The sequence below is a fragment of the Pimephales promelas genome, chromosome 5 (genome assembly GCF_988280905.1).
Source record: "Pimephales promelas chromosome 5, fPimPro1.hap1.1, whole genome shotgun sequence".
Lineage (NCBI taxonomy): Eukaryota > Metazoa > Chordata > Actinopteri > Cypriniformes > Leuciscidae > Pimephales > Pimephales promelas.
Window position 1 is genome coordinate 212,007 of NC_142773.1, and position 18,429 is coordinate 230,435.

General features: G+C 44.0%; 3 protein-coding genes across 4 annotated transcripts; 1 reads left to right on the forward strand and 2 right to left on the reverse strand.

The window, feature by feature from the left end:
• Positions 1-360: 360 nt before the first annotated feature.
• Positions 361-1,930, forward strand: LOC148978791 (G protein-coupled receptor 4-like). Its single transcript, XM_089130752.1, has one exon. It carries the CDS (start codon positions 537-539, stop codon positions 1,281-1,283), a length of 747 nt encoding a protein of 248 aa, XP_088986878.1. The 5' UTR covers positions 361-536; the 3' UTR covers positions 1,284-1,930.
• Positions 1,931-5,241: 3,311 nt separating this feature from the next.
• tada1 (transcriptional adaptor 1) lies at positions 5,242-9,663 on the reverse strand. Its single transcript, XM_039653747.2, has 8 exons — positions 9,503-9,663; positions 8,310-8,401; positions 8,170-8,235; positions 7,990-8,090; positions 7,501-7,707; positions 6,806-6,957; positions 5,804-5,960; positions 5,242-5,619 (listed from the first exon to the last, which is right to left on the reverse strand). The coding sequence occupies exons 1-8, from the start codon at positions 9,637-9,639 to the stop codon at positions 5,482-5,484; spliced, it is 1,050 nt and encodes a 349-aa protein (XP_039509681.2). The 5' UTR covers positions 9,640-9,663; the 3' UTR covers positions 5,242-5,481.
• Positions 9,664-11,677: 2,014 nt separating this feature from the next.
• angptl1b (angiopoietin like 1b) lies at positions 11,678-17,300 on the reverse strand. 2 transcript variants are annotated; one of them, XM_039653739.2, is made up of 5 exons: positions 17,206-17,300; positions 14,283-15,041; positions 13,701-13,894; positions 12,611-12,881; positions 11,678-11,997 (listed from the first exon to the last, which is right to left on the reverse strand). In XM_039653739.2, the coding sequence occupies exons 2-5, from the start codon at positions 15,016-15,018 to the stop codon at positions 11,810-11,812; spliced, it is 1,389 nt and encodes a 462-aa protein (XP_039509673.2). In that variant the 5' UTR covers positions 15,019-15,041; positions 17,206-17,300; the 3' UTR covers positions 11,678-11,809. The 2 variants fall into 2 exon arrangements, with proteins under 2 accessions (XP_039509673.2, XP_039509674.1); XM_039653740.2 differs by having other exon boundaries at positions 16,676-17,209.
• Positions 17,301-18,429: the final 1,129 nt, after the last annotated feature.

The window sequence follows — 18,429 nt, forward strand, 5'->3', positions numbered from 1 at the left end:
GAGAGCTGTTCAAAATTATTTAAGAGATAAGAGATAAGTATTGTGTTACTAAATAAGTATCACTCAGACCCTTTTACTTTTAAAAACTCAATTTCGTGACAAATATTGTTTAACAAGCTATAACTAAAAGTGTGCCATGCATATAATTTAAGGCAATAACCAATGCGCTGGTTACTTCAGTTCCTCTCTTTAAAGTTAGATTAATCTAGCAAAATAACTGGATTCTATTAACTGTGTTTTTCAAATGAACGTTATGTGATTTTATTGTTGGGTTTTTTTGTTTTTTTTTTTGTTTTGTTTTTTGGGGGGGGGGGGGGGGCGCTCGAAGGGGGTCTCGCCCTGGGTGTAATTCAGAGTAGAACCGCCACTGGGCACTGCAGCCACGTAAACAGTTTGACTTTCACTTTCAGTGCCCGAATGGAAGTGAATGAGGCTTTGCGATTTTTATATTATTTTTTTGTCTAGGCATACGTGAAATTCTCCATTGTACGATTTTTTTTTTTCCTCGGAAGGGCAACCTGAGTCGAGAAGGGCATATGGGCAGTTGCCCGGGCAACCTGAGCAACCCCCCTGTGCACGTCCCTGTGTATTATGCATATTATTATAGTTTGATTGCGGGTGTGTATTTTATGGCATGTGTTGCTCTTGAACGATATCTTCTGGTTTCTCATCCTATCTGGTACAGATCTCATCATTCACTGAAAGTCTGCTGTGTTATTTCTGTCATCGTCTGGTTTGTTCCTCTGATCTTTGCAGACTTTCACTACGGTCAGCTGTATTTTAAACCTCTGCCCCGAGCGATCGGCTGTTTAATCCCCTACCCGATAATCATTCTGTGTTTTATCGGCACTTGTCGCGGTCTTTCACGCGCAATATCTCTTACTTCTGTAAAGCGCAGAAAGATTTTGGGCAGTTTGTTCCTGGTGCTTCTGACTTACACTTTCCTCATTCTCCCCAACATAATCATGAATTTTATTATAGAATATGGAGGTTACAGTTACAGTTCCTACAGTGGGGTATTGCTCGATATATTTTGGCTTTTGTCCTCATGTCTCCTGTTCCTGAACCCGCTGGCTGACTGTGTCCTGTACATGTTCATCAGGCCTGATGTCGGAGGGTTAATGAAGTCTGTTCACTGCTGTTGTAGAACTGACACACATCAGGATTCGACACACACACGGGACGAACACTCTGGAGTCAGTAGTGCAGCGTTTGCCTGCTGTGTTTCAGTGCTAAAGCCTGCGTCTCATTCACGGACCTGCACTTCAGTTTCAACATCATGAAGTCAATGCCATTCTGTTCACTCACACACCCGTCCTTTCTATGGCATTCAGCTTTATTAGAGACAACTCTTGATTCATCAATTGCTCCATAAAACACATGCGGTGAACAGAGTTTTATTAAAGATGTGTTGATGTAGTGTTCCTGGATCAGCAGGACTTTATCATACGATGAAGAGGAGGGTTGTGTAAAGCACGGTTTATTCTCTCTTCAGATCAACAACATCAAGTAGTTTCAGCTCGTAGTCTTGCTTGTGTTCCTAATGCATGTCCATTATACTCTTTTGACCAAATAACTACTATTCACACTGTTACAAAGATAACTGACATAATGTACATATGCTCTCATGTCCATCAAAAGATGAATCACTTTCTTTCTTCTGTAAAAGACAATATTGTGAGATGATTTTATGAAGTCAGTGGACAGTTTCGGGTGAACTATCCCTAAAAACACTTGATTTAAAGTGCAGAAAGTATATCAGAAGAGATCTAAGTTTATATGAAATATTAACCAGAGCTTGCATGGAAATCAGAAGAGAGTTATTAGTAATATTGTTGTGTGTTTATAGAAGTGTTTCATATGGAGTCAGAGACTGTCCTGTATTCTCTCTCTTCTGTCATTAATATAATTAAAGATCTCTCAGTTCTCCTGTGTGTGTTTCTGTCTTATTAAACTGATAACAGCTGAGCTGAACTGGAAGTGTATAAAAGAGAGAATCCACTTGCTCAAATGACTTTAATGAAGAGATTCCCGATGGAAAAACAGGATCATCATGAAGTCCTGATTGCTCGTCTGAGAGGAGATCCTGAAGTGTATGTGCAGTGAAGACTGTGAAGGCGACTCGGCCAGATCTCTCTCTCTCTCTTCTCGTGTGGATCACACACACACCTGTGGATATCACGGGGTTCACACTCGTGTTGATGATAAACTGGGTTAGGGGTTAGGGTACCGTTCTCCTGACAACCGCCAAACCCAAACTCGTCCACCGGATTGGCAGGCAGATGAGGGTGATTCATCTCTCCAGAGAACACCTATCCACTGCTGTAGAGTCCAGTGGCGCTGCTTTACCACTGCGTCCCACGCTTTGCATTGCACTTGGTGATGTGAGGCCTGGATGAAGCTGCTCGGCCATGGAAACCCATTCTATCAGCTAATCTAATTCTCCAGTTAATCTGACGGCCCCAGAACTTTGGAGATCTGTAACTATAGACTCAGCATGTGCTGTCCCGTTCTGTGATTTTACCGTGGCTGAGTTGCTGTTGTTCCTAATTGCACTTTGTTGTAATACCACAAACAGTTGGCCGTGCAATATTGAGATTTCAGGAAAGGACTTATTGCACAGGTGGCAACCGATCACGGTACCAGGCTCGAGTTCTGAGAGTGACCCGTTCTTTTAAAGATGTGTGTTGATTTATACACCTGTGGCCGTGGAAGTGATTGAACACCTGAACTCAATTAACTAACCCTAACTTAACAATATTTGTTTGTCTTGTTCTTCTGTGCCATTGAAACACACATCCAGTATGGGTCAGTCCTGTGGGCCAAAATGCCTTGTTGATGCTCGAGGTCAGAGGTGAATGGGCCGACTGGTTCAAGCTGATAGAAGAGCAACTTTGACTGAAATAACCACTCGTTACAACCGAGGTATGCAGCGAAGACACACGACCTTGAGGCGGATGGGCTTCAACAGCAGAAGACCCCACCGGGTACCCCTCATCTCCACTACACATAGGAGAAAGAGGCCACAATCTGCAAGAGCTCACCGAAACTGGACAGTTGAAGACTAGAAACATGTCGCCTGGTCTGATGAGTCTGGATTTCAGATGGTAGAGTCAGAATTTGGCGTAAACAGAAGGAGGTCATGGATCATCATGCCTTGTTCCCACTGGTCAGGCTGGTGGTGGTGGTGTAATGGTGTGGGGGATGTTTTCTTGGCACACTTTAGGCCCTTTAGTGCCAATTGGGCATCGTTTAAATGGGCATCGTTTCTGACCATGTCCATCCCTTTATGGCCACCATGACCCCATCCTCTGATGGCTACTTCCAGCAGGATAATGCACCATGTCACACAGCTGGAATCATTTCAAACTGGTTTCTTGAACATGACAATGAGTTGACTGTACTAAAATGGTCCCTACAGTCACCAGATCTCAACCCAATAGAGCATCTTTGGGATGTGGTGGAACGGGAGATTCGTGCCCTGGATGAGCATCCCAAGTGGACGCCGACACGGATGAATATGAACCTAGTCTATGAACGAATATCGTATTAATTGAAAGGGAGTTGCGTTGTTTCACAGAAGCGAGATCTGCTGTTGTTATAATGTTCGCTTTAATTAAAAAAGGACAGCTTTTATTGCTTCACTTCAGCTTCATAAAGAGACATTTGGGGGTGATTTCAAATATGAACAGAGTTTCTCAGAAATCACTTACTGCTTTTGTTTTATTTATTTATTTTTTTCAAATGTAATTGTAACGGGAATTTAACCCGTCTTGTAGGGGAAAATGTATTAGTGCTGCCACGGAAGACTGAATAACGAAAAGATCTTAGTCCCCGCTTTCAGTACTTTTAATCTCACTACACTAAATGCGTGTATGTTATGTGCTACTTTATTGGGATGTACAGACCGACGAGAGTAGGCTTCAGCTTAAGTAATGTCACTGAAGTAAAAGTAAAATGAGTTAGACAGTCTAATATACCCCTACCTCCTCTGGTCTAATAAAGTAGCTGAGACGCCCCTACTCCTTGACAGCTGTGAAATGTCCCTGAACTGTGCTCACTCAGTTCACCTTAGGTTCTGTGATTCAACAAAACTCTCACAGTTCCTTGGATCAAAAACAAATATATAAAAAAAATTATAGATTGAAAAATTGAGGGGAGTTGTCTCGACGTAGCGTGCGTTGAAATTATCTTGAAGTTTCGTTGCAATATCACTCAAGCTCAATGAAATGTCCCACAAAAAAAATGATTGAATCAAAAATGAGTCAAAAAGCAAATGAATCAAACTGAGGTGAATCAAAGATGAAATGTATCACAGGAAGGTAACAACTGAGATACCTCACAGAGATGTGTCCACCTGAAATGTCGTTGGATGGCAGGGTAACACAAAAAAACTCAAATCTCCGAAAATAACTATGTTCAGCGCCAACTGCGAACCGCAATTCCCATCTCACGTGCGGTGACACGTGCAGAACACTTACATGCGCGTGCACGTGACCAATACGGTTGGAACGTCCGTTTCAGGAGTGTTTCTCAATCAAAATGAAGTCCAAAAACTTAACAAAAGTGTGAAAAATATCTTAAACCGTCGTCAATCAAGCTAAACTTGTACTTTTAATGCACTCACAGCTCTCGTAGCCTTCGCAAAACATTACTGCGTCACTCCAGCAGTCTAATGCGATTCACGGATCAAAATTCACAAAAAAACTACGAACAGGTGTCACGGTTCACGAAAATCACCTGATGTCGTCCTTTATTCGACCAAAGCCCCGATCAACTTCTCTTCAAGTCACTTTATCGAACGAGCTTCTCGAACACGACACAACGCTCCTTTAGTCTCACTCGCACTCTCATAGTCCGCGCTTCTCTCTACACGCAGCACAAACTGAACTCCGAAAACCTGTTCACCCGTCAAAATAAAAGTCCGCCAAAAAATAATAATTTTTAGATAATATATACCCGTTACATAATATTTGATGAATGTAGTATTTTCATTTAAATAAAATTTTATTTTTAAATGTGTTCATTTATTATGTCGTAATTCATTTTAATGTTGTATTTTAAAAAATGTTAAATGTAATTAATTTTTATTATAATAAAATGTACAATATTCTATTTTTAATTTTTTTACAATTTCACACTTTTTCTCTCCACCTTCCCCCAGACTACAGTTTGAAAGAGATTCTCCTCCATTTCTTTCTAACTTTAGTTATATTTATTCATTGTTGTTGACTCTTAAGCATCAGTTAACAAGGGAGGTTTATTCAGGGATATAAAACACTGAGACGTCTTGTACTTACAAATAACTAAACTTGAGGACAAATATTTACAAAATCATATTGACTGTCTTTGAACATATTAAATGTTGAGAATCCAACAGTGTGGAGTCAGTCTTTGCTCGTGTGAGGGACAGAGCCAGCGGCGGCTGATGATCTTCCTCTCGATGTGACTCTCACACACACACACACACACACTCGTGTCTCAGCTGAGTATGGAGAGGTGCTGGCGGTGGATGTGGTCCTGCTCCAGCTCCTCGTGACTGGGATGCCAGAGCCGGGTCAGGATCCGCTCCATGTTGAGCGCGTACATGCTGTGAGACGGCATCACCCTGCGCTGCACCTGCACACACACACACATGTATGTGTACATCTAGGCGGGTTTTGTTTAAAGCGATGTCCCAAAATGCAGTTGTCTGGAAACACAGCTAGTGACGTGTGGGACATTTTGTTGCTGGTGTACAGTAGCGTAGTTGACCTGTGACCCAGAGGCACAGCACGAGTTATGTTTGTGTGTCGAGTCGCACCTGCAGGGCTTCCAGCAGGTCGTATCCGCTGATGGGCGGCAGTGGAGGCGGGACACGGTCTCCTGAACACGCCAGCAGGAGCGCGGCCTGTTGCTCCGCATCGTCAGGTGACACTTGAGGAGGAGGCCCGGCAGGAAGTGATGCGCTGGGGGGAGGCCTGCCACACACACACACACACACACACACACACACACACACACACACACACACACACAGGTCAACAGTGCGGGTACAAGTAACTCGAGTTCTGTAATCAGATTACTGTTCAAGAAACTAGTAAATGCATTACTTTTTCAATTTACAACAAAATATCTGAGCTACTTTCCCACATTTATCGACTGAAAGCACTCTTGTAGAGAGAAATAAAATAAAATGAAGTGGTGTGTTTGTGTGTGTGTGAACATGACGGTTATTTTAGATCTTGACTAAATATGAACATTTACTCATCTCACTTTCACGAAAACAAATTCGGTATTCCTCAAAATGAAATCTCAGAATTTCACTCAAAACTTTTATAATCAGCTATATTAAATTACACAAATACATATTATGTATTTAAGCTCACTATATTAATCAATGCCTTTGCTTCTGACTTTCAATGATCTAATTCAACCATACTAATAAACACAATAATAAGAGTGTTGAACTGTTGTTCTTTAATCCAGAACTGCAGAAGCTGAAAACTTTGTTTGAGCAGAGCCCTCAGCCTAACTCCGCCCCCCTCCGCCTAACTCCGCCCCCCTCCGCCTAAGTCCTCCCCCTCCGCCTAACTCCGCCCCCTCCGCCTCACTCCTCCCCCCTCTGCCTAACTCCGCCCTCCTCCGCCTCACTCCGCCCCCCTCCGCCTAACTCCGCCCCCCTCTGCCTGACTCCGCCCCCCTCCGCCTAACTCCGCCCCCTCCGCCTAACTCCGCCCCCCTCTGCCTCACTCCGCCCCCCCTCCGCCCCCTCTGCCTAACTCCGCCCCCCTCTGCCTAACTCCTCCCTCTGCAGGTGACGTACCGCTCTGTGACGCTGAGGTAGGCCGCCAGACTGTTCTTCAGATAGGGCCGCGGCGTCACGTCACTGCCGAACGCGTACTGGAAGTGTCCGTCGCGCAGACGGTAGCCTTTCCTCCGCGAGACCAGCGCTGTGAGGATGTCCTTCAAATGAACCTGCACAAGAGTATGGGCACATTTAGCACGTTTTACTCTCACTTACAGGATAAAGATACGCTCTTGTTCTGTCTTGAGTTCGATCGGTGTAGTCTTTCTCTTACAGCTCTTCCTCCAATGCCTGATATCTGTACTTCATTAACTACATTACCACCAAGCTCTAATATTAAAGCATTACAAACATGAACGTAGTGGTTTTACTGTGTGCTATACAAGCAAATTTGACTTAAAGGCTTGTTTTTATACAGTTCAATAAATGCATGATGTAATGAAGTCACTGGGTAACTAGGAATGATGAGTGTGTCATTGTGTCATTCTCAATTATGAATGTGCTTGAAAAAGCTTGGTTTGAATTACTATTTCATGACCATTCGGCACAATCCCTCCCTTAACAAAACATAAAATGTGCTTTTTTTATGCAAAGTATAAATTCCTCTAAAAGTCCATGAGCTGTTCAAGCGAGATCAGCTTCATAGGTGAGCTAGAGAACACTACTGAAAGCACAAGCTGTTATGAATGCAGTGGTGATGAATGACGGCTGACCTCCAGAGCGCACATCAGGCTGCTGACGGCGTCCTCGCTCACGTTGTCCAGGCCCATCTCGAAGGCGCTGACCATCATGCGCGCCTCCATCTGTCCTCTGGTGGGCAGCAGCAGCGTCTGTGCGCTGAGCCGTAGCTCCTCGTCCTCCGCCTCTCGAGGGCTGAAGGCCTGTGCCGCCTGCAGGGGGTTCTGGGGCTGGAAGCGGTGCTGCGACACACACACACACACACACACACTTACAGCTCGTCTAGACCAGCAACAACTCGGACTCGGAGTGTTTCCACCACAGGAGTCTACATGAAGTTACGGGTAAATATTCATAGTAAATAAAAAGACATTCAAGCAAATATTACAGTATATGAGCGGTCATGAGAATAAACTTCCATTGCACCAAATCATGAAGGTTTTGAGCAGCACTTGTTTTTCACTAAGCGAGACGTATATTTGTGAATATGGTAATGATGTGAGTGAGAATAAAACAGAACTAACATCGAACTTCTGCCGAACGGAGGGAAACTTCTTCTTGCCTCGGTTGGGTTTGCCGGGTTTAGATGCGGATCCGCCGGTCCACTGCAGCGCCCCCGCGCCCTCTGCACACACACACACACACACACATCAGCCACACACACACACACACACTGAGCTTCAGATGTGCGAGTGCTGGAGTACCTGAGGTGGACACGATGATCTGGCAGCGGGTGAGAATGGCCAGGAGGAAGTCATTGTGCACATGGACTGTGGAGGGAAACACACGAGCGTGAGCTGCAGTGGACGGGGTCAGCGCGAGCCGTACGGGAGCGTGACCTTACCGTGGTCCTGGGCCAGCAGGCGCCGCGCCTCCGTATCAAACTCTTCCTTGCTGATCTTCTGCTTGAACCACAGCTTCAGATTGGCCCAGTAACTGAGAACGAGAGCACACACACACACACACGCAGAGACAAACATCACTGTGACTTAGTAATAATTAGGGATGCCACGATTCTCAATATATTATTGAACCGCTCGGGACGAAATACACAGTTCAATATGCGCTTGTGAATTCGGTTTTACGTTTAAATAATTTATGTGCATTTTATTTCTCTCCGAACTGTGTGTGTGTGCCTGTAAGTCTGCGAGCTGACATGAGGTAAATCCTGCCCGCGAGTAAATATTTAATCTCTATATTATCTTATTTTTTCTCCTTAAACTCTTACTGCTCCTATTGCCGAAGCAAAGAATAACAACAAAACTCTTATGCGTCAAGCCATCAGAACCGAAACCCATGTTTTTGTCTTTGTATCTTACAATTATGACCAATAAGTATATCATAAATTCTGCTTTTTTGTGAATTTTGACAGTATATCAAATTTCAGCTTTGTTAATTATGACATTAAACATTCAATTTCCTGTTAATTATGACTGTCAAAACTTTTTTTAGCTTATAATTCGGACTTAAAAGTTAAAACACTGTAACTTTCTCTTCTCTCCTAATATTGACTACTAGTATAAAAGAATTCAACTAATAATTGAGTTGCAAGTTGCAAATTATAATACTTTTTCTTTAAACGTTTTCAACTAGATTAGCATCCAGTATGTAAGCAGTGAAATTACATTTCCATTTGTTATGTTAATCCCTAAACAACATACAGTCAGCGTGAGATTTAAAGACTTTGATTTGATATAAAAAGTACTGAAATTACTTCAACACAAACTGTACAGCTCAATAAATGGCGGAAAAACTCATATTCACCGAATATTCAAATAGTGACATTAAAATGACTGTGAAGCATCAGACGACACCAGAGAAGTGTTGTTAATAAAACTAACAGTTCCTCGATCAGTGTTTACATCACACATCTATCTCAGTGTTCTGAGTCAGTGTGTGACTGTTTGACATTATTTACCGCTCATACACACTCACTGTTTGACATTATTTACCGCTCATACACACTCACTGTTTGACATTATTTACCGCTCATACACACTCACTGTTTGACATTATTTACCGCTCATACACACTCACTGTTTGACATTATCTCCGATAGCATCGGTTAAATTCTTCTTGGCGATCTCTAGTTCACTCGCATGAGCGGCCATTGCTACACCGGAAGCTGCGATGACGCGTTCTTCTTCTTCGTTTCTTGGCGGGTTACAGACCATCGCACGGGTCACACCGCCACCTGCTGTATTAGAGTGTGTAAACGCATGACTTTATTTTCTCCAGTTTCAAGTAAACATTCAACTAATTCCCTAATAAATTCCAACTGATTAGTTCCTGTTTCTAGTATCTAGTCTTCTTTAAAATCCCACTTCCTTCCAGTTTTGATAAACCACCCTTTCAGTGATTTTCGTTCTTCCCTAAATTTCCCAATATTTATTTGTACATTTAGATCAATGGCATCTGTTTTTCCCCTTCTCTTTTTGATTGACAGCCGCTGTTTGTGTATTAACTGGTCAGTAATTTAACAAGCCTAATATGTGAAAGCAGCTGATTAGAATGGAAAACAAATAGCAAACGTTGGATGTCGTTCAACATAAACATCAACTACATCTGCATGCCACAATATAACCTGGAGATGTGCTGTTACAAAAATACAGATTTAAACTGAAGGTGTCAGAATAACCAGATTGAGACAGCAAATGAAAGCTGATCTTGAAGTGGGATAGAGGGGTGGCGTCGCTCATCTGTGCCAGCAGAGGGCGCACTGCACCTGATAACTGTGCCAGCAGAGGGCGCAATGCACTTGTTACAGTGACAAGTTTAACCCTTGTTTAAGTTTAAAGGGATAGTTCACTTTGAAATAAATTTTTGATATGTTTTATCTTCCCTCAAGGGCATCCAAGATGTAGGTGTCTTTGTTTCCACAGCATTTTCCATTTTTTATATTTTTAGGTCAAACCGTTCTTGTCTGTCAGTCATATAATGCAGGTCTATGGTCACCACCTCAAAGAGCAGCACAGAGAAGTCCAGATTAAACATGATTTAATGACTCATAAATGTAAGTACACACTGATGGCATAAGACACGAAACGAGCGGCTTGTGTGAGAAAATGAACAGTATTTATATCGTTTATATCGACCTGCACTTCCTGCGACTGGGTCACGAGCTTCGAGTATGATCTCTGCATCAGATATTATTATTATTATTATTTATTTATTATTATCTGTGTGCTGAATTAACAGACAGACTCCGAGAGACCACGAGTGTTTCCACAGCATCTCTCAGCAGCTCCTACACACACAAAGGCTCTCTTCAGCCCGTTCAGAAGCGTGTGTGTGTGTGTGTGTGTGTGTGGTCTCAGCATACGGGCCAAAGATGTCACCTTGCTCTCAGCATCCGCTCCGGGGAGTCCAGCGTCTGCTCGCGCTCGGCTCAAACACTGGGTCACACTGTGCGCTGAGGCTCGACGCGGCTATGCTAATCTGAGGCCCGACGCGGCTATGCTAATCTGAGGTTTGCACTTCTGCGTGGACGCGCTCAGGTGTGTGTGTGTGTGTATGAGTGTGAGCGTCACGCGTGTGCTGCAGACAGGAGAACCATTGAGACGTACAGCAGCGAAGACCATCTGACTGCGCTATACACACATAGTGATGTTGTCCTCATGTGTGTTGATCAGACGCACACACACACACACACACACACACACACCTGCTGAACTGAGAAGCGTGTGATTTTGGCCAACCCAACGCTCGTCATGTGTGTGGTTGAGCAGTATACGGGTCACATGACAGGAACTGGACGGGTTATGAGACGCCATGTTGTAATAACATTATCAGCCCCGTCTGCATTTCCAAAGTATGGAGGCTTGAGAAATATGGTCCAAACCTCAGGTTATATGGTTTTACTGCTCAATTCTGAGAGAAAAGTGAATTGTGAGGTAAAAAGTGTCAGTTTGCTCTGTTATATTTTATTGGGTGGTTGCGGTGGACGGACCGACTGTGAGTGTGATGAAGTGGTAAAGTCGTGTGCTTTAGGCAGGAGCTGGACTGATGGAGCAGAAGGAAAACACACACACCAACCACAGAAATGTGGCCCGCTTCCCTCCCAGTGGTTCCTCACACACACACACACACACACACACACACACACTTCCCGCGCCGCCTGCATCTCAGCTATACGTTTCATCAACATTTACATGAAAGGTTCCCAAGTCTTCCTACTTCTGGGTGGAAAGCTCACAATAGTCGACACAAATGTTAGAAATCTCTTTAATTTTATTTCAGTTTCATTACACAATGTCAAGTTAACCCCAAACACTAGTAAAGCCGACTGGTTGAGACCTGAGGCATAAGGACAGATGAATCCATCGACCGTGGTCCGCTCGGGCGTCAGTCGACGGGCCGGATCATCATACGCACAGACTTCATGGAGTAAAACCCTCCTCCGTAATCGGCCCAGAAGATGCCGTCCTGAAACCGGCTGCGATACACTCCTCCTGAATACCACACGCCGTTCAGATTGGTCTGACCGCAGGCACTGTACCACCAGCCGGCCTTGTGGAAATCAGCACAGTTCCCTGCAAAAGACAAGACAACCCGTCACCATATTACGAGCATAGAGCCCATTGCAAGGTAACAGCACGCCATCTCTGTTCGAAATCTGCAATTGCAGTCATTCACGGAATTATCCACTTTACACGAGTTGTGCCTCGGCACGGCACAGCGCGGATCAGTGTTTGAGGAGAATGTGTGTGTCTGTCAGTCGCCGCGCCAGTGTGGATACTGGCATTCACAAACACAGATTATTCTTTTTGGAAATATGACCAACATAATCATTTTCACCGGGAAATGTCCTTTGAACTAGTACATCCACTTTAGTTCTGGTTCTGACATTGCAGTAAATCCTGCTGATTAAATCAAACAATCGCTTATAAGTTATCATACCACTTCTGTTTGGGACCGATTCTTTATTCAGGAGCAGCTTCTTAGCAAAACCAGCTTTACACTGACCCTCCTTTATAAAGCAGTCTGGCGAGAAATGATTCGCACAAACATGAGAGCATTGACGTTGATCGTGGGGAATATTCCCTGCAAAAACTTCATCGGTTGGGATTTAGGAGCCTGTGTGTTCAGATGTGGTGTGTGTAATGGATCTGACGGAGCCAGGGTTTGACACGCGTGTGGAAGCACCTGAGAAGTCGTCGTGGTCGTGGTCCAGCGTGGTGAAGGGCTTGCCGTTGTTGCTGGTCAGGGAGTCTCCAGCGTTGCCCTGGTACGAGCCCAGACGCAGACGGTACGCCCGGCTCTCCGGCTCCAGGTAGAAGCTGCTGTACGCCGCGTAAACCTTTTTACCCATCCAGTCCTCCAGCTCCACCAGCAGCTTGCAGTCATCCTGCTTGCCCAGGTTATAGATGCTTTCCAGACCCAGCCAGTGCTCGCCGTCCACGTTTCCAAAGCCTTTCTGGAGGAAAAGGAAAAGAGAGCTGTTGAAAACACTGTTTTCATTCCCGTCACTCTGGAAAGGCTTCGTTGAACAACTGGGCTTAGCTGACGATGGATGATTGAGATATCACCAGACTGATTTCAGCACACATGAGTGAACGAGTGACGGGGTCAGTTACAACTCAAACACACCCGAAGCAGCTCATCAACTTTGGGATTTGTGTTAGGATGAGGTTTAGGAGACTTCAATGCGTGTGTGTGCAATCAAAACAAGATCCAGCTGTTCGTCTCTAATGTTAGCGTCCGCCTCTCTGACACACACTCAGCAACAGCGTCTGTGGTTCTCTGAACGCCTCGGCTCAGATCAAGCAATATTCTGCACAGCTTCACCAATAAACCCAAAAGACTGTTGTACAGGAGCCCCTCCTTCGGAAAAACACACTGTGCTCTGATTGGCCGGCTGGAGCAGTGTGTTGTGATTGGTTCTCGAAATGTCCCACTCCTTACTATAACAGGCAGTTTAACACACTACTAACTAACTCAACCAGGCCCCGCCCCTTTACTCTGCATATTAATTATTATAATGAGGAATATTGTGACGTGTTCCCGGAATAAACTCAGGCGTTTCAGGAGTTCAGGAACACTGACACTCATATATAGAGCTGTTTCATGATCAACGATCAACATTACACACTAAAGAGAGATGAAAAAAGCAGAATATGACCACTTTAATATTATCTGCCACTGCTAGCACAGAGGGGTCTCCAACTCTGATTTTATTCCTGGATAATTCATCCGTTACAGAATGATTTGATAGATGCGTTGGCCATCACTACACCTTATAGCTGTCCCAGTTCTTGAAGAAGTTGACGGACCCGTCCTTCCTCCTCTGGATGAGGGTCCAGCCGCCTCGGTCCACGTCATGCTCACACCAGGCCTGCACCGGCGTCTCCGAGCCCTCCGGCGTCAGCAGGTACGCCCCGCTGGTGGTGTGTCCCGCCTGCATCACCTGCACACAGTCCCGGAACGGACCTCGGGACACCAGAACACACTAATGAGTGCTGATGAGGAAGGAAGGAGCAGTAAAGCCTTGCTTATACATTCGCCTGATATGCTGGACTTACATTCATGCATTCGGCAGACTCTTTTACCTAAAGCGACTTGCGACGACTTCATGCACTCACTGTAATGAAGTTAACTCTAACTCTATTTGCCAGTCACTGCCAACATTTTTATTGATTTTCACAAAAGTTTCGTCATGTATTACTCTTGTTTGCTCACAGTTAGTATGTTCAGGTTTACGGGATCAGGATCAGTCTGCGATTATCAATGATATTTAAACTCACATCAGATGAAATAAAACACAGCATTTATCATGGGTGTCATGGCAATGCCTGACGTGTGTTTGGGTCAGTGTTACCCTCCAGACTGGCGTTGGCCTGACGAGCTGGCCTGTCCTCGGGGCTCCTCTGGATCTCGTTGGAGAGTCGGGGCACGTTCACGGGGATGTTCTCCGGCACGACCTGTAGGAGCGGCGGAGGCGGCGGCTCCCGTGGGTGACTCCCGTACACCTGCAGGCATCGCTCCTCCAGAGCGGCGATCAGCAAAGACTGGTTGTTGACCAGCGCCGCCAGCGTGGAGAAGCGCAGCTCCAGCTCCCGGTAGAGGCCGGACACCCGCAGCGCCTCCGCCGTGCCGTTCAGGACCCGGCCCTCCAGCGCCGCCAGCTCCAGGGAGTTATCCCGCTTGCGGATGATCTCGTGCAGCATCTGCATGTACAGCTGTGTGACGCGGGAGTTCATGTTGCGCGACTCTTTACGCAACAGTTTCATTTCGTTGACCATGTTCCCATCCACGTCCACGACCAACCGGAGCGTGTCCATCTCACGCCTCTGCTTGGTCAAGATCTCGCGGACGTCCGCCACGTCCGTCCGCGTCACGCGCTCTTTATCGGGCAGGGAAGGGCCCTGGCTGGCGCAGATCGGCCCTGTGATCCTCTGCTCCGGGACCAAGAACGTGTAGGAGCACTTTTTGGGTTCCCTGTCGTCAGCGAGCCTCCTCTTTCGGCTCGGGACGGGCCCCCTGGAAGAGCCCTGGCTCCGCTCACCGGTGAAGACCCAGAGAAGAGCGCACAACATCCAGGCATGAGGACTCATCGCAGCGGAGCAGGAGACCGACCCTGAGACCACAGAGACACACACACTACTGGACGATGATGTGGTTTCCATTCACTTCCAAAATAACAGAAACACTGTGAAAGATTCGCTCTTTACATTCAATTATAAGAAGCATTATCGTGATTAGAAGATTAGTTCACTTCAGAATTAAAATCTTCTGATAATTGACTCTCTCCCACGTTATCCAAGATGCTAATGTCTTTCTTTCTTAAGTCGAACAGAAATTAAGGTTTTAGAGGAAAACATTCAATGGGGTCCAACGGGTTGAAGGTCCAAATGTCAGTTTCAGTCGAGGAATAGTCTTATCTAGCTAATTAAAACAATTGCATTTATATACTTTTTAACCATAAACGCTCATCTTCCATGTGACCTTTCGACGTGATAATGTAATGTGTGGCTAGGGGAAGACCAGCATTAGTGGTTAAAGTATATAAATGTGTATTTTGTTGTAAATGTCGCTGGTTTGTCTAGATCAGACTCGTATTCCTCGGCTGGATCGCGTCGAGACTTTGATTGAAGCTGCACTGAAACTCACATCCCGTTGGACCCCATTGAATATGGAGAAAATACTGGAATGTTTTCCTTAAAAACCTTAATTTCCTTTTAACCGAAGAAAGAAAGACATGCACATCTTTGACAGCCTCTCCTTTGGAGGCTCACGTGGATGAATGATGACAGAAGGCAGTATTAGTGTTGGAGGGATTCGCACGACAGCTCACGGTCAGGTGAGTTTGCTTTCCATCTTATTAGTGGTCCAGTTTTTCCCTTCTCTGCTCATGAAAGGTTGTGTTTCTCCTAAGAAACCCAGTGACTCCTTCAGCAGAGGGTTAGCTAGCGTATCGCTGTCGCTCAAGAAATATTGTAGCTTGTTTTATGCAGCTTTACTTAGAAATGAAGAATATGACATTTAAACAAGAGATTGTTTGTGTGTTTGTCATATTAGCAGGCGCCACATTAGCAGCCTTTGCCAAATTCAGTCTGTTCAGGAAAATAGAAATGTGTTTGTCATGAGCCTTAAATAGAGCCTGGCACGACTGATGTCTTCATGAGCATTATTCCAGCGGTTTGGTGAGTGGCTGCTTCAGGATTTTCCATCACTGCTAATGTCCAGAAAACAGAGCGAGGGAGGAAAGGATCTGTTGCCATCCCGAGTCAAAGAAAATAAGCTGAACTTGTAGTTCTCTGCTCTGCCATATATAGGGATGGAAAAGTCAAACGATAAATCATTTGAGATGCTCCGTAACTCAATCGCTGCTGAATTAAAGAAACACTTGAGAATAAATCCACAATGTTAAAGCATAAAGGTGGATATTAATAACTATGATCCCAATTATTCACAAAAAGGAACAAAACACTGACCATGTGTGGCATACAGTATATGAATTAAATAAAAACACCAGGAGAATATGGATAATTAGCTGTTATTCTACCAACAACAACCAAAAAAATCCACACATTCAGAGGTTTTGCATGTCACTTTTTGTTAAGTTCAACAATACTAGTAATCCTGCATAAACATTTGCAGATTTGTCAGGAGTGAACTACTGGACTCTACATGTATAGTACACTCTGAACATGAAAATGCAAGACACGTAAAGCTTAGCAGACTCAAACCAGGGTGGAAAAAGTTACTCACAGTAACAGTGTTTGAGAGCTGGATGAGAAATCTCGCTGGAAGAAACCCAATCGGGTAAAGTTGCGTCTCAAGCCGGATCGGGGTTTGTTCAATAACTCACACAATAACTAACTAATCGTCACTGTCAGTCTGTTTTCTGAGGATAAAGTGAGTTTGTCCTTCAGCATAAAGGCTTGCATGCATCTAATACATCCATAGACAAGTAGTGCAAACGTTTCGCTTTATATATATTTGAGTAATTGAGGCTGCTCTACAAACACAGAAAGAGCGATCCCCATCCACCAGACCTATGACGATTCCTCATGTACACACATCTGGACCTGACTGGCTTTATAGGGTGCGTTACAGAGCATTCAGTGGATTACGCAGATAAATGTTCGTTGGTACATGAACCATTATTCATGACATCAATGAGTCATGCAGTCCAAAATGAATAAAACCTTGTAAATGTATAATAATGTTATTCATTTGTTTGTCTATGACCACAGAAGCATCAACAGACCGTCAGAAATCAAGTTACAGTCACTGACCTGTGCGTTCCTCTGCTGTGCTGCTCTCTCCTGCTGCAGACGAGTGTGTGTGTGTGTGTGTGTGTGTGTGTGTGTGTGTGTGTGTGTGTGTGTGTGTGTGTGTTCCTGCTCTCAATATTCTCCATCAGCTGGAGTCTCTCCTGAATCTCCGACCATCCTGTTGTGTCCCAGTATACATGTGCATTTACTTTAGTGTTTCAGAGAGTCGTTCGTTTATTACATCACTGAACTTGAAATTATTAATAAATTATATAAATAAATCAAATCTTTATTAAATAAATATTAGTTATTCCTTGCCTTCATTTCAAGCGAATGAAAGTGTAAATAGAACGAGAAAAACTGAAATATGAAGACTAACTAAACTTGTTTCTGCCATAGAATAAAAAATACAAAGGGTTATTTTGACTTTTCATTTCAGAGTTTATATCCCAATAATAATAATAATAATTGGGTTTTTTTTACTTCCAGAACCATGTTCCATGTTCCATGTTCCACCATGTTCTATATTTTGCTCAGGCTAAATGTCCCAAAAAAACTGAACCTCTCAAAGTACACAGTACTTTTCAAATCAGAGTAAACATATTGAGTCATCTGAGTCACTGCTTGAACCAAGCATCGGACTGATGATATATTTGATATGACTTGTATTTGTTGTTTGCACTAGTTTCAGTTGAAGTGTTGGTGTAATGAACAGAATTGAAAGATGCTCTGCTGCCCTCTTGTGTTCACAACCATGCACGTCATGTTTCCAGATTTAAAGTAATAAACTGAGGAGAAAATCATCGTGTCGTTTGAACAGAAGTACATCCACACAACACACGCTATTAATTCATACTTAACTAATGCGCCGATAATCACATGTTAATGTGTGACTCATGAAGAATAGGGCCTTTTGTGTAAACTCTGAGTATGCTAACCCTGAAATGAGGGAAACTCTGGGTTTTCAGAATGGGAGCAAGCCTATCTCTAACCTGAGAAAGCAGAGTGAGTCAAGCCCGTTTCTGAAAGAGAGGTAACTTATACTCAGAGTCAGTTACCATGGTAACTAACTTTTAGTTATTCAGTAGCCTATGTATTTTTAATAATAATCTGAAAACATATCCTGAAATTTGATACATTATTGAGTGAATAGTAGGCCAAACTGTAAACAGAGAATATGAAATCATTGAGAAAGTAATAATAATATAAAATAATATTTAATAGCCTATAATATTATATAGCTTT